Source organism: Vanessa cardui, chromosome 18, assembly GCF_905220365.1.
Source record: "Vanessa cardui chromosome 18, ilVanCard2.1, whole genome shotgun sequence".
NCBI classification, from domain to species: Eukaryota; Metazoa; Arthropoda; class Insecta; order Lepidoptera; family Nymphalidae; genus Vanessa; species Vanessa cardui.
In genome coordinates, this window is record NC_061140.1 from 9556552 (window position 1) to 9573244 (window position 16693).

Below are 16693 nucleotides of genomic sequence, written 5' to 3' on the forward strand. Positions count from 1 at the left end.
AACAATTTGAATTTACGAAACGGCAAAGTTAAAAATGTCTGCGGAGTTTTATTACAGAAACGGATACCTTGCCCCAAGAAAGATTTATTGACTTTCCGGAGTTGGAGACTTGGCGTTATAAGTTTATCCTTACTTCTAGTGCATATACAATGATTATCACTGATTTTATCAAATTTGATTGACTATGAATATTTAATAATCTCCTTTCCTATTCAGGTAAAGGTTTGAAGCTTATCTATATTTTCACTAAGCTTTTATTGCTGTTAGCATTACTAAAAACGAATTCATAGATTTGAGCGTGGATAATTCTCTAGCTCAAGCCATAATAATATTAAATGAAACCCGAAGAATATAAAATGAAATAATTTATTGAAATAAAAGAAAAACATATTACTTTATTACACCATTAAACAGTTACTAATTAAACCTACTAAATTAAATATAAACAGATCCATCGGCTGGGCCAAGATGATGAATGCCGATAAGGAGTGCATCTACTAGAGTCCAAACTCCTAGTCCTCCAAAACTAAAGAGTTTTCCAATTCCTTCTTGCCAATGCCCAAGATAAAATCTATCTGCACCAAATCCACCAAGAGTCAGTGCAAGGATGAGAGCAGTGCCCCATCTAGTGCCCGATGTCCAGGAACAACGAACTTTCTTCAAAAACCTTCGTTTCCCCAAGCACAACACATCATCAGAAACAGTGCAATTAGTCCTGGAAAGAAAAAAACAAAATGACAATTATGTAGCGTCAAAGATAACATATTTTCCAAAAATACATACAAATTACAAACGTGTTTTAGTCTTACAACAAGGGACGATATCAAGTACAATCATAAACTTTGTAATTAAGAACTAACAAAAAAAGTTAGGTTTTCAAAGATATTGGAACACTATAAAATCCCTGAGTATGTGGGTATTTCGTCATCCAGACCGGACATATTTCATTACTCTAGGCAAATCTTACAATTACTACTTGTAAAGCTTACTGTACTGTGGAAAGCAAACACACCTAAAGACCACATAAAAATCATAAAATATATATGACGGAGTAGCACGTCCGAGCCAGTTTTCAAAAACATGACGTAGCATTGCTAACGTCACAAGTGTCAGGGTTTCGATCTTAATCCATCGGAAGCAGGAATTTAATAATCAGTTTTAAATTATGAAAGTATTCATTTCTGGGCGAGTTTTTTTTAAATTCATAAATAAGCAAACCAAAAATGACGATGTGATTAATTTTATGTGGTGGAATTATTAGGGAGAGGCATATCAGCAAAATCGCACTTTAACTTTCTTAAGGACTGGCCAGTTGGGAATTGCCATAAATTCTATGTAAGAATAAGTAAGTAACTAAAGCTGTAATGACAAGTTCCTACCAAATTTGATTTGATAGTGAGCCTTCCCTAATCATTACAACACAGCGTACCAAAAGAGTCTACACCAAGGTTGCCAGATATTTGTTGCTTTTTCACAACAAAACCACATTTGATGAAATTTGTTAATTTAGTTAACTATTTTATATATGTAACACCTGATAACTAAGCCCTAAAATTGCTTAACTAGCAACAACTATTTTTTATATAACAATGTCAAACACATACATAGTATTTAAAACAATCTTGTTGCATAATTTCTGTGTAGGAGACATACTTTACACTTACAAGTAGAACCTTGTTGGTGAGGCAAGTGAATTGCAGTTGGCTTTTTGTTCACAGCGATGTTCCCATTTCTCAGTTTGATAGCAGAAGCGGCACATTGCTGTTCTATTGAAAGTCTTAGAACCCTGCAAGTATAACATTTTCATTGGTTTATAACAAAAATACAATATTATTCATTCAATAATAGAATATTATATAAATTAAAAAAGCAAAACATTATGTTTACCTGACCTGTGTCTAGTTTTTGAAACTATAATTCAAATTCAGACTAAATCTTTAATTTATCTGCCTCAATACTCAAAGCATTTGTTATCCACTACAAAAAGCTACTATTAACCAATAATCATTTATGATCAATTCAAATTAGTTCAAACTGAGTCAAATTTTCAGAAACTGTACATTTAAATTCATATTGATTAAGTAAAAAAGATATTTTTATAGATATCCATGTCTTATAGTATCAGAATTAATATCTATGTATATGGTATTATTTTTATTTATTTATCTGAATTAAACTTACATTACATATAATCTTTGATTTTACAACACAAGTGTAATTGTATATACTTCCGTAGACACAGTCAATATCTCTGTTACAATTGATACATGGGTAGTTGAGAGACAAACACTCGGGTGCATTATCTTGATCCACAGGGCAGTTTTTCAAATATTCATCATTACTGTTAAAATTTACTAGTTTATTATTTGCATCTTCTTTTGTTTTGCTATGTTTACTTTGAATATCCATGTCATTATTTGCTAAAACATGATGAAGTTAGTTAATATTGTAATACTTATTTATGTATTTTATTAATGATAGAGTTTCAAGCATAGTTCCCACAAAATAGAATTAAATATAATACTTACCCAAGTCTGTTACATGGATTGTATTGAATATAACTAAAAGGATTAAAATTAAAGAATCTTTTAAAGCAATCCTTAAGGGCAAGAAGGTACACATATTGTAAAATTTATACATAATTCACAACATGGAAGTAGTAGGAAAAAGTCATAATGAAAGAACACTAAATAATATTTATAATTTATGTATACACATCTAATTGATATCTACATTCTACGTCGACTTAAAAGCAATATATTTATTCCGAGTTCTTGTTGATTATGATTGCAAATTGATGTTTATATTTTTTAAATGTCAATTCTCAAATGTCAGTGTGAATTAGGGATGTAGCTGATTGAGGTATGGGATGATAATATTATGAAACGACGGTAAAGTGTGAAAACAATATCAGTTAAAAATTAGATTTTCGATTTAAAAAAATGCACATATATTTTTTTATTTACCACGACTAATATTATTAATATTTCCAAATTTATTCGTGGTATTTACGTCAAAAAAAGAAATAAATTCAATTCATAACTGTTTCACTAATTGATTGTAATAATAGGCTATTTGACTGGTTTTTAAAATCCATTTTGTAATATTTGGTAGAGGTTAAGGAACCCAGTAAAAGTTGATTTTTTTATTTCTAGTACATATTTGACGAAAAATATCATATTAAAAATTCCATATTTAAATAACGCGCAAAAACGCTACTTGGACAATATGGCACTGCAATGAGGTCGGTGACGTCACTTTGCTGTATTTTAATCTGTGGTACATATAGCAGAAAAGCAAGGTTTACAAGAAAGTGACTTCATCATAAGCCCGGCCAATCAGGAGCTTTTTGTGTCACGTGACAAACATTTGCAAAAATGCATTTTTATTTATTGATTTTTGAATAAATTAAGTATTTTCAAGTTTTGTTAGTAAAAAACCATTTTTAAACTCATAATATACACTGATGACAATAATTCACAACTTATTTTTCGCATTGTCAAATAGCCTATTATATGAAGATATTATATATAGATAAATCAGTAATTAATAATATATTTCGCTAGTACATATATTTGTGTCTAGAAAATAAATGAATTTAAGTTGTACATATAGGATTATCAACTTACAGATACCTAGGCATTATTTTTAAATTCTTAATCTTGAAATAATTGAAACAATTGTTTTTTTTTCCATGTTTTAATTTTACAAATTGTGTACAAGTTATATTATTAGTTCATTATATAAAAATTACTCTGAAAATAAATTATTTATTTTTAAGCCTTTCAAAGGAAAACATTAACATATAAATTATTTACTGAATATTATATAATAATAAATATTAATCAATTAACAAATAAATATCATATGACTAATTAAACAAGCTCTGTGAATCTAAATCATTTCTCGTATCCGTGTCATTACTGGATTTTCTTGTATTTTCATCATTCTCTTTAGACATTTCTGTAATAGTGGATAGATCGGGAATGGCACATGTAATGGGAAATATTTGGTTTAAGTTGGCGCCGAAGCCAATAGGGGCCATTATGTTTTGGTTAATGTCCAAGTTATTAGTATTAGAAATTTCGTCTTCCGAAAGGAGATACCATTTTGTGTTACCAGTTACTTTTTCAGGAATTTCACCGGATAAGTCTTCTGTTATAAGACTGTCTGGAGGTGACAGACTCCCTAGTGGGGTGTGATAGACGGTGGCGCTGGCACTTTCGGCGGTTTTGTATTCTGGTACACCAATTACTAAAAATATAAAAGATTTTATAATTAAAAATGTTTTTGTTGCAATAAAAAAAAAAAAAAACTATTATTGCTACACATTAAGATTACCTTTTTGAAGCACAGACACGTCTTGAGCATCACTGGAGAAAAGCTCGTAAGCCATTTTATCTGGTACATTGCCGAAAAACTGTGGTAAGTCTCCATCAAAATCATTGGTGTCAGAATCCAAGGATATGATTGACTTAGTGGCATTTTTAATGATTTCAATGCTGTCCCCTAAGCATTCGTTGGCGTTAAGGCAAGTATCGGAATGATTATGTATAAGATCAACGCTGTCATTGAAAGTATTAAGAAATACACCAGACTCGACATCATTAATGCCACTATCAGTATGAATAGAATTCTGTTTATTTTGAATATTCTTTTCTACAGCTTCCTTTGATGTCTTTTTTTGTTTTGGTTTTGATATTTTAACCTTTATGACATCTTTTTTCCTCCTCCCTCTAGGTTGTTCAGAAATTTGAACAGAATTATTCCCTTCAAGTTCAATTTCTAAATCTTCCGAAACTTGGATCACAGGCGGGCATGACTTCCGACTTGTGTATGAACATGTCTCCATGTGCTCTTCTTCAATACAGGGCTCGGTGTTGGCTAGTTTTAATCTACGCGTGCTTTGGCGTTTGCGAGGCGTAGAACTTCGTTTTTTAGATTTACTAACTTTAGTTTCTACATTTTCTTTCATTTCTACATCTTGGCAATTTGATAAAACATTATCTTCGCCTTTTAAATTTTTCTTAGCACTTTCCAAAATTAAATCTCTTAATTTATAGTGAAATGAATCAGACAAGGTTGGATCTGTAAGGTTAACTGTATTTATTTTATTGAGAAACGATTCGGACACTGCTGCAATTGTTTTAGGCACATTCAAATTGTAATGGTATTCTGCACCATTTTGCGCGGTCGTTTCAACGCCGCAGTCCCGCTCCATAAGCGGCATGGATACATCTCCGTCTGTTTCCATGAGCTCATTTAACATAATATGTTCGTTTGGATCACTTTCCGGCTGCTTATCATCCAGCAAGGATTCATGGGAATTGTTTAATAAAGATTTACTTATTGATATATTTTCCACTATTGACAAAACTGGTGAAGTTGGTAGTGTTACATTGCTCGAACTATCAGTGTTTGTGTGACGGAAATTTTCTTTTTCTTGGCCTTCCATGTCCATTTCAAAATCGGACAACTGTTTACAAATCTGATCGCTTATGTATTGTAGATCGTCTGAGATCGGGCTCGCCTCATTGATTTTTTCAAGTTGAGAGGAACTCTTATTTCTTAATGTAACGTTATTCATCAGCAGTTGGTAAGAATCTGATTTATACACATCCGATTTTAGAGTCGAGTTTTGGAATACCATTGACTGGATAGGAGGTCCCTGGTAAGAGTTACTCGAGTCGCTTGTGAAGTCATCGGTCAAAGGAGGGTTTATATTTTGAGAACGAGTTTGACTTCTAGTTCTGTACGGCGGTAATGTGAAGCTCGTGCGTTTTTTTCTTTTTAGATACGTCTTTATGGGACTATCGTCCGAATCTTGGTAGCCTTGTGTACTTTCTATAGAATTAAGGGAAAGGTTTTCTGGCGAGGAATATATTTTGAAGTTCACCGAACTGTAGGAGAAATACAAAAGCTTGTAGCAATGACATGCATATGTAAATGTATGCAGAAGCTAAAGTGCAACAAAAACAGCAAATGCGGCGACATGCAACACGAATGGAAGCAGGTTTACAAGGCGAAATCATGCAAAAACACTTATATATTTAAAAGGGATTTTTTCCAATGAATAAAATCTTTTATGATTTATCAAAAAATTATAAATTTTAACATTAAACATAATACTGGTAAGCTTTTGATTTGCTATATAATTTAAAAAAATATAATAAATTTGAGTCTGTTAAATGAAAAACAATATGAAATCTATATATTTATTTATATTACCTGCTCCCATTTATTTAATGGAATCGTTTTTATCTGTCTAGCTCCTTTAACTACTGCTTAAATTAATGTTACAAAACTTTAAATTCATCTTTTGGAAAATACTATCTCTTAATATAAAGAAGAAAGATAAGACAACATGTAATGTAATTTCATGATATAAGATCGGTTAAAACATAAGATCTCATTAGTGTAAATGTACTAATACGAATCTTAACCTAATATTTGACTACTATGAGATACCAATTTATACTTTATAAGTAGAAATGACTAAAAATTAAGTCAATAGACATATTTCCTTAAATCGAGGTCACCTTAACACATAAGTTTTTATTCTATTCACAAAATCAATTTATTTTAAAAAATATATTGTTTTTCGTCTATTGAATAACTTGACTTCAGCCCAAGTCCACATAATATAATTTAATTTTAAATGACTTCAAATAAATATGATTTTACAAAGATATGTTAACATAATTTAAGTAATAATTCATTTATATAAAAAATATAATTGTTAATATTAATTAAAAACCTAACTTTTGTTCTTATATATATTTAATATTTATGTTTTATTAGTTACTCATGTTCATGCATTATATTAATAGTTAAAATAGTCATTACATTTTAAAATTTTATAAAAGCGTTAATAATATAATTGACAACTAAAATGAAAATGTGATTTTTATGTTTTGAATCAGAGCAATTGGTAGCTCAAAGTGTCAAGCTTATTTATCTTTTAACTTATTATATACATAGACAATTTTGATCTTGTAATTATAAAAAAAGTGGACCACTCGACATGGGTTAAAAAGGATAATAAAAGGTTTATATATTTACAACATATTGTACTTGTAGAAATGTTTAGTATTATGTTAAGTTTAGGTCGACCTGTTGATAATAGAAATGCAGTTGCTCAAATGCAAATAATGGGAAGGAAATGCCATCGGGTTCCCTGCAAATCTTACAAATCTTAAGTTTATTTAAAGTTTCATCGACTACCTGCTAGATTTTCTCTGTCTCGTATTTTTTGTTACTTTCTGTGACCTGTTGGAATATGACTTTCTATTCGCAGGCGGCGGTGACGGAAACTTGTACCTGACGTCGTCGTCTTGCGGCTCTGAACCCTTTGTTGTGTCTAATAAGGATTTTTTTGCAGTTTGTCTTGTTTTAATAGTATTATCTTCAGCTACGTTAGGACTATCTGTGATAAGAGATACTTTGATAGAAATTGCTATTAAATTTTGTCTATTACAATGTATATTGATATAATTCTATAGATAAATATTCTACATTAGTTATGGCCAGTGGATTCGCTCACGTTTCAATGGTGGTGGTGGGCACAAAAAAGTAGCTATGTCTATCCTTGAAGTTCAAGCTTTATATCAAATTTCATCAAATTCAGTTCAGTTGACGTGAAAGGACAACAGACAGACAAAGTTATTTACGAATTTTGCAACAAAAAATTCTTACAACAATAACAATAGCCTGTAAATTCCCACTGCTGGGCTAAAGGCCTCCTCTCCCTTTGAGGAGAAGGTTTTGGAACATATTCCACCACGCTGTTCCAATGCGGGTTAGTAGAATATACATGAGGCAGAATTTCTACGAAATTTGTCACATGCAGGTTTCCTCACGATGTTTTCCTTCACCGCTGAGCACGAGATGAATTGTAAAGACCAATTAAGCACATGAATCAGCGGTGCTTGCCTGGGTTTGAAGCCGCAATCATCGGTTAAGATGCACGCATTCTAACCACTGGGCCATCTCGACCCAATTCTTAATTGTGTTGATAATGGGGGGACATAACTAAGTATTATATTATTAAAAAGGTTACATATTATACTCAAATACCTGTTGCAACTTTCTTTGGAGTCCTAGTACTCCTAGGAGTGCCTACTTCGTCTGGTTTAGCTTCAGTGTCTTCAACTCTCGGTTTCTTTGCCGGGCTTTGTTCGTTAGCACTATTTTGAGATTTTTTTGGTCGTCCTTTTCTGTAATTTAATATTTATTTAAATCTTAGTGGTGTTAAATGATTATATATTAAATAAAATGTGCAAAAAGTATTTCTTTCTAAAGACAATTTCACCATTTGTATTAATGTTTTTATAAGAAACGTGTTTTGATTTACCTTTTTGTGATATTGTTCTCTGTTTTCGGTACCTCTTGTTTAGGCGTTGGTGATTTTTCCTTTTCTCTCTCTTCTATTTCTTTAAAGATCTCGCCTTCTATTTGGTCAACCTTTTCTTGCACTTCTATAAATGAGTTATAAAAATATATAAATAAACTTGTATTTTATGTTTGATGAATGATAACTATTATAATAATTTATAATTACAAGTGTTCTGATGTATATGTATGCATACATTTTTTATTATAATATAACAAACCTTCGTCAACGATCATTTCATGTATGGGTGTTGATTTTCCACTAAGCTGCTGTGGCCCAGTGGCCGATAGTTCTTTAACTTTTGTCGTCTCCTTGATTATAATTTCAGGTTCTTTCTGAAAAAGCTGCATCACCTGCGCTAAGACTGGGTTGACGTGTGTCCAGTGGCCTTCCAATTGCACTTCCTACGAGATATATATGATTATGAGTATTTTAGTTTATTTTGTTCTCTATATATATATATACAAAATATTTACAAAAAAATCATACCTCATTGTTTTTGGTAAACTTAATTTTAACTGTTTTCTCTCCTTGTGTCTGTACAGCTATTGGCTCTGCAACATCTTTATTTATGGACAATTTTTTATCTGTAAACAATAAACAGACAATATATAAATTAATTGGATTAATATTATTAATGTATTCTAGTAATATTCAAAAGTTTTTTACCTGTAGCTACTTCATTGATATTCTTCGGATGTTCGTCCGAAAGTTGATTTCTGAAAAAAGACATAACATTTAGTATTTAACAATCTTTTCCCTAGCTTTTGTCCTCACTGTATGGCACAATTTAAAAAAAAAAAGATTCTCATCTATCTCCCAAATACTTAAAATATACCTTTATTGACAAGAAACTCATTATATACTTAATAAACTAAGCTTAATGAATGTAGTATGAAACTATTCAAGAGATTATCATGTAAAGGTTAATAAAACGATTCTATCTTGATAACAAATAGCTTTCTTCCTTTCGCTCGCATGTAGATGTGAGTTTCAAATGTTATTTTATTTATTTATTTAAATGCTTTATTGAACACCATGTATATATAAATATATTTATGGGACAAAAGGCGGACTTAATGCCTGAAGGCATTCTCTGCCAGTCAACCTTTAGGCTAATCAGAAAAGCATGAAGGCGGTGATTAATAAAAAAAATAACAATATAAAACAATATATGGATATACTTATATAAATCTAAATAAAAATGAAACATATACATACACATCATACAAAATAAATATTGATCTATACTGTCTATTGTAAAAAATTTACCTAGACGTTGTCGCCAGTGCAGGGATTCTGCTAATTTCTTCTTGCACATTTTGCTCCTTAACTTGATTCAACAATCTGGAAACATATAATCCTATTTAGGAAAAACATGAGATTTCTTATGTTATTGAAACTTTTAAAACGTATTACACATAACTCTTCTTTTTATTGCTCTTATACAAAATATGTGTATCTTATTTACGCTTATGTAATTGTAAATATTGTTTGTTTTTTGTTGTAATAGTTTCATCGCAAATGTTTAAGAGGTTGACTTTAAATAATACTAAATGATTTCAAGGCAATATTGTTGCTTGCTTAGAAAAATGAATGTTACTATTTACTTTGTTAATTCAGCCGTTCTTTTCTTTTCCTCCACATATTTTAATTTCCAGAACGACTCTTCTCGTTCATTATCATCTGAAATTAAATAGAATACATATTAGTTTTAAGTATGAAGTAAATACAGTTTTTATCTCTGTTATACTATTGTTAAAGTAACAACCATCTCAACGCTGGGCTAAGACCTCCTCTCACTTAGAGAGCTTATTTAGACATATTGGTCCAATAAGGCTTGGATGAGATACATGTGTCAGACAAAATTCTGATAAAGCTTTGACATGACAGAAGATTCACTGATGATTGCCGGTGAGTATATTTTTAATGAAATGTAAATGATTTCATTTTATAAAGTATTTCTATGTCATATCGATAGTTATTTATAGTTTTATTATTATTATTATCGATTTGTTGGACGAAGTAACAAAGTAGCGGCCGCCCACGGCTTTGCTCGCGTATTAGTATATAAAAGATAGAGATATGGTATCGCGGACTTTTTTTATAGAAATAATTAAGACGACGATAATTAAGACCAGGTAGCCATACATTGTTTTTAATTTTAAGCAACTGTTTAGGCAGCGCACGCAAATAATTCTGTTTTATAAGATAAATTTTTCCGACTTGCTAGACAAAAGTGGATAGTTCGGTTAATATACATGTTATAGAAACAATTTATAGCCTATAGCACTCAGGAATAATGTAGCTTTCAGCTAGTTAAAAAAAAATTAGAAGCTATGCATTATGAGTTCCAGAGATTACCCCCTACATACAAATTTACGAATTTTACCTCTTTATAATATTAGTATAGATAGTTACATTAGATGTATTAGCTAAGATTTTACGACTTACTGTCTGGTGCCAAGTTGACGTAGTTTTTAATTATTTTGCCGTCCTTCACAACTGGATATATTTTCTTTCCGTACATTACGAACAATCCGCCTTCCTCCTCCAATGACAATATTCGGGCCGATTTCGGTTTTCTAAGAGAAGAAAAAACATTATAGGTAGGATGATCTATAGATTTCTCATACTACAAACTAACTCCGTTTTGAAGTTTTTTTTGTACATATAATATACGATATTAAAAATATCAACGCTTTTTAAATATAGTATTTTTTAATTTAAAATCTTATTTTGGTTTATGAAATAGATAAATTAAATATATTAGGTATATTAAGATATCAAATTCCAATAATCTCTAATTAATTTTAAATATTAAATTTATATATAACAATCTATATCAATGAATAGTAGCAACTAAGATACTTGTAGGTTCTTCTCCTAATGTTATGAAATATGATTTAATTAATGTTATAGGTGAGAATAGGGTTTGTTTCATTATGGTAAAACTCCTTACTTATGATAGGTATTATAAGGCTATTTATTTTAAATTTGAAGCTCAGAAACAGGCAAATATCACCAAAAAAGTATTAGTTAGAAAATTAGGAAATTTATTTTCTAATTTTCTAACTCTCACTGTTTTTGTTAGTATGCTAGAAGAGTAGGTAGAGTAGGATCTATGTTGGACTCTATAGTAAAATATATGTGATTCAGTTTAATTACTAAGTGCACTTAGTAATTAAAATGAATCAACTTATTAACGATAATAAAACAATTCATTATTGCTATTAAGCAAAACTATATTCATTGTCAAGTTTTTAGTATCAATGTATAGTACGACACAAATTAGATGTAGCATCGGAAAATGCAACGGAATGAAAATAAAACCGATTACTGCCGATTTACACAACCAATAGAAATAGCTCCCTATCGCGCCATTCGACGCTATTCGTCGCTATAGATTCTCGCGTCAGTGAAAGCAAGTGCATGTAAATCGACGTGTCACATTGACGAATATATTAGGTCATATGATATTACAAGTTATTACGTTTGTGCAAAGATCATATTCGCATGAGAAATAAATAGTGATAATTTGGAATAGCGTACTCTATTCGGATGTGATCGGTTTTACGAATTTTGCCGATGCTACATCTAAGATGTGTCGTACTATACATACTACTTACAAAATATCTTTGCAAATAAATAAATTACTACATATTGAGATATTATTAGGGTATCCTACTGATATTACTATACTGATAATAAATGAATGTTCAATAAACTAATTAACTTAAATAAATTGAATTTTGAACTTTTTCAGATGTTAAAATACTTACAAATATTTTCGAGTGTGTCTATTCTTTCGCCCTCGCGGTGGAGAAATGTATTCCGATCCGGTATCCGAAGTCCAATCACTTGAGTCAGAGCTGATATTGCTAGAATAGTCATTTTTATGATCATTATTAAAATTACAAAAGTCATTATTTCGCACGCAGAGGATTTAATTTCACCTACTTTATATATTTTATAAAACACAGAAAAAAGATGAAGTCGGAATGTCATGAAAAGCTTAATAATTGAGTGTTTTAAAGTTTATTTATTTAATGTCAGTAAACCTAAAGTCGTTGGAAAATTAAAAACCAATGCTTATGAATGTACATAACTATATAATAGATTTTTCAAAACTTACTGCTTCGGTTTACGAGACGATGTTTGTTTTCTGTACTTGTGACTACTTTTGCGACTTCTAGTTACTCCTGTAAAGACATATGTTAAATAATATCTATTCAATAAAAAAAAAGAAACCACCAACCCCAATAAATAAAGATATGACTCTTATCAATGATATTCTAATAAAAAGATATGTTATATCCATACTAAACAACAGAAAAAAGTGTGCCGAGCCGGGGACCGTTTATTTTAGTTAATTTTTACATTTCGTTAAAAGTAAAAAGGATAGCTTGATAAAAACAATAAGTAAAAGGCATAACTAGATGTTTTTATTACGCAAAACGTATTACTACGTAATTATGATGTATTATAACGTATTACTACGTAAAACGACTATAGGCAAACGTCCCAATTAGGACGTTTTCTTGTCTTCACTTTTTGCGCGTTAATAACATATCTGTTTACTACAACATCATTGACTCTTTAAATAATTAAGAACCCCATTATTATAGTTTGCAAATCATGTGTTAAAATTTTTCTGTTATTCGTCCAAAACCACCCAGTTGATTCAGCTAAACATTTTAAATGCTGGTGACAATAGTGATAAAAGTTGTATTTTACTGTTTTATACTGTCAAATAACTTGAACTTATAAAATTTGATTAATTGTACATAAATACAGCAAGCCTCAAATATATGGATTCTTCCATCAAATTGCATGCATGAATTAAAATAGAAAAGCCGTATACGATAGCTCGCACTTTTCACACAATAATATTGATCGTGAGACATGAAAAGCGATATGGAGTTTTTTATCAAATCATTACATAGGAATTTTACTCAGTTCAGTCAAGTCAAGTTCTTCGTTTCATTTAATACATTGTAGTTGATTGTTATACATACAACAACAAATTTAAAACTTTATTATCAAGGTCATCAGATCAGACTAAATTGTGCTGGACTTATTCAGCAAATAAGGCATTTTATAATCTTTACCATCCACCATAGTCTTCTCTTATTTAAAAAAAATTATTTATATTCGAAGATATAACCATATTAGAAACACATAAATATGCCAATAACAACAACCTTGCCACATGCAAACCCAATACCATTCCGAAAGTCAAGCTGTTAAGATTTACATAGATAACATCACATTTTATCGCCATGCTTAAACTTACCACTTGAAAATCCAAACATATTTGCCAAGGCTTTGTCTCTAGTCTGTTTTACTGAAGACTCTACAACTTTTTTCTGTTGTTCTTTACCGCTATCACTAATGGAATCAGAATGAGACTTTAATATCACAACCTCTTTCGTTGCATTGGTATTTGGTTTTTTTATTTCAAGCGGTATCTTCTTTACATCAGTACTTGCTTTGGTATATTTTACACCAAAATTGTTTGTAATGTTTATTGTTTCGTCCTTTTTAGTTTTAGAGACTTCTTCCTTCTTGTTTTGCTTTTCATTTTTGGTATTATCTTCAATATTACTTGTTTCTGAATCTGTGTACTTTGAGTTTGAAAACTGTTCAGCATACAAACTTACACTTTTTAAACATGGATTCTCAAGATCTTCAGAATTATTTTCATTATTTTTTACGCTTTCAGCCTTTTCATCATTTTGTTCTTTTTGTGGAGGTGCATCTGCCATTACTTGATCATCTATTGAATTTCCTACTACGACTGGCTCCTCAACTTCTTCAGCTATGTTTTGTTTCAATGTGAGTGGGGTAGATCTAGTTGATACTTTCTTTTTGTTTTTAATTAATGTGTCTGTATCTGATATGGATAGTTTGTCTTTTTCAAGTCTCTTTTTACTAATGGTTGATGTTGGATTTTCTTGAGAGGTAGCTCTTTTCTTAGCCCGTTTTATATCTTTGTTGTTGTCTTTTGTTTTATTATTAATTTTTGATGATAAAATTTGAGAGTTTCCTTTAAATCCTTCTTGATTATCGGGTAAAAGAGTATCAGTTGTTGTGTTGGAATTTTGTGTTGTTTCAATTGAGGTTTTTGGTTTGTTTACATCAGTAAGATTTACTTCAGTCGAGTTTCTGTTACTTTTAGTAGTGTTATCATCATCACTTAGTACAATTGAGATTTCTTCATTTTTGTCTTTTTCATTTAAAGTTTCTTTTTTTGATATTGTCTGGGCATCTGACTCTGGTTTTTGCGATGATGTTGACTCATTAATTGTTTTGCCTGGTTCTTGAGTAGTTTTTTCGTCTGAAGCATTTTTGGGTTCCACATTTTCTGTGGACACCTCAGTTGTGTCTTTAACTTCATCACCATTCAAATCTGTGTCTGGCATCTCAACTATTTGCATTTTAGGTTCATCGTTTGATCCTTCACCATCATCTGTAGCAAAATCATCAAGAACTGCTTGTAACATGGGTGTTAAGGGTTCAGAATATGTTATTAGTTCTCTAAGAGACTTTTTCGGAGATTGATCTTTATCTTCAGAATTCTCATAACAATCATCTAGGACAAGTGTTTCTGTGGAAGCCCTTATATCAGTTTCTGACTGTTTAAGCTCACCTGCAGTATTTGTTTCATTCTTTTCTTTACCATTGTCAGGTCCTTCATTAGTTATGCCTTCACCTAAAAAATAATGTTTTATAAAATCTTGTATATTTTTTCCTGTTTATTTATATTAGAATAAGTAAATACATACTTTCTGTGGTTGAATCTCGACTAGTTGATCGAATTTGAAGCTTGTTGTTTAATCTTGCTTCAACATCATGTCTGCAAATAATAATTAAATTATTTAAAGAATTACACAGTGAATAAAAATTTACATTCAATACAAGTTCAAAATGAAACTCACCCTTGTTTAAAACTAGCTATTTCATGGAGAGATAAGTTGTAGTAAGGATTGTGAATATCTGGTAATATTCTTTTAATAAATGTCTCCTTTAAGCTTTGCCATGTTCTATTTGTAACCTACAATACCACAAAATTAAAATTACCAAATGATAATGATTACATGTATATTACTGAAAATAATTTTAAAAGAAACGAGAATTACAGAAGAATTAGTTTCTCTATAGTGGCAAATTGCAGTCTTAAGCTATTCAAAATTTGTTTTAACACAGTTCATTGGCATATAATGAAACAGTTTTTTTTTACAAAATGTCATATTTTTATGTAACAGGTATGTAAATAAATTTTGAACTGAGATTATACACTAGTATTGAATACCCTTATTGTCTGAAAAGCATTTGCCATTATATAAATACATTAAAGAAAAACATATTTAAACATATATAATCACTCTTAGAAAATAGCTATTTGTAGTTTTTAAAATTGTGTTGTTTACATTAAAAAGTATTTGGATCTTTAAAAATCCTTTAGATGATTTAATTTTGTTGATTGTAATACTGATTTATAATATTTTAAGAGTTGTTTTAAAGAAAAAACAAACAATAATATCGTAACCATTTAAAATAACTTATAAATTCTGAGTTAGCAAAAATAAATAAATACATGCCTTTGAATCTGCTAAGTCCTTCCACATTTTCCTTCCTTTAATTTCACCAAAGGCTTTGTGTTCTGTTAAATATTCTACTATCGTTTTCATTTCCTTCATTGTATATGCTTTACTGAAATGAAAAATATTTCGATAAATGATTGTACTTGATAAGATGTAACAATAACAAAGCACTCCATCGCTTATCGCATCCTTACACTATTCTAAGGATAAAATAAAATTTACAAACTTCAGCAATTTGTAAGTGTTATGCGTATACACATTTTTTTTATTATTATAACAAGTAATTCTAGTTTGCAAACTTACCCCGACATTTTGGAGGGCAATTTCTACTCGTGGATAACAAAGCTGCTCTTCTTTACGAATTTTCAATACTTTGTTTTCTATGTTTAATTATTTATTTTATAGCAAGAAAGATATATTTTTTATTACCAAATCATTTTAACTGTGAAAAGTAAAGTAGGTAAATCGACAAAAATGATAGCTTAAACCGGCTAAGCAATCAGTGTTTAGTGTTTGACATTTACTTCCGATGCCGACTGTAACGCCGGTTGACAAGTCCGAAAGCTTACTTTCATAGATAAAAAATAAAACTGAAAAAAGATTATAGAAACAATCTATTTAGTGAAATAAATAAGCATGATAGTAATATAGCAATATTTGGAGATTGTTTTAAAAGAAATGCGGATCTATAAAA

The 16693-nt window shown here is 30.2% G+C and overlaps 2 protein-coding genes across 2 annotated transcripts; both read right to left on the reverse strand.

Moving 5' to 3' along the window:
- Positions 1-350: 350 nt before the first annotated feature.
- LOC124537280 (TM2 domain-containing protein almondex) lies at positions 351-2833 on the reverse strand. Its single transcript, XM_047114069.1, has 4 exons — positions 2529-2833; positions 2182-2420; positions 1665-1786; positions 351-715 (listed from the first exon to the last, which is right to left on the reverse strand). Exons 1-4 carry the CDS (start codon positions 2638-2640, stop codon positions 436-438), a joined length of 753 nt encoding a protein of 250 aa, XP_046970025.1. The 5' UTR covers positions 2641-2833; the 3' UTR covers positions 351-435.
- A 1012-nt stretch (positions 2834-3845) lies between these two features.
- LOC124537576 lies at positions 3846-16550 on the reverse strand. The gene is made up of 18 exons (XM_047114450.1): positions 16303-16550; positions 15997-16108; positions 15334-15449; positions 15181-15251; positions 13689-15107; positions 12528-12594; positions 12175-12273; positions 10847-10977; positions 10003-10078; positions 9663-9739; positions 8882-8979; positions 8613-8796; positions 8354-8477; positions 8077-8216; positions 7225-7426; positions 7114-7177; positions 4342-5959; positions 3846-4254 (listed from the first exon to the last, which is right to left on the reverse strand). The coding sequence occupies exons 1-18, from the start codon at positions 16308-16310 to the stop codon at positions 3872-3874; spliced, it is 4989 nt and encodes a 1662-aa protein (XP_046970406.1). The 5' UTR covers positions 16311-16550; the 3' UTR covers positions 3846-3871.
- Positions 16551-16693: the final 143 nt, after the last annotated feature.

Bases quoted from the DNA above. Each gene is read 5' to 3' on its own strand.
- LOC124537280 (XM_047114069.1), bottom strand. From the start codon at position 2,640: ATGTATAAATTTTACAATATGTGTACCTTCTTGCCCTTAAGGATTGCT. The intron at 2,421-2,528 runs GTAAGTATTATA...ATCATGTTTTAG, and splicing joins AATCCATGTAACAGACTTGG to CAAATAATGACATGGATATT. The intron at 716-1,664 runs GTAAGTGTAAAG...TTTTCTTTCCAG, and splicing joins TCACCAACAAGGTTCTACTT to GACTAATTGCACTGTTTCTG.
- LOC124537576 (XM_047114450.1), bottom strand. The intron at 8,980-9,662 runs AAATTTTTTACA...TATTGTTTACAG, and splicing joins ACTGGCGACAACGTCTAGGT to ATAAAAAATTGTCCATAAAT. The intron at 8,217-8,353 runs GTAAATCAAAAC...ATTAAATTACAG, and splicing joins GAGAACAATATCACAAAAAG to AAAAGGACGACCAAAAAAAT.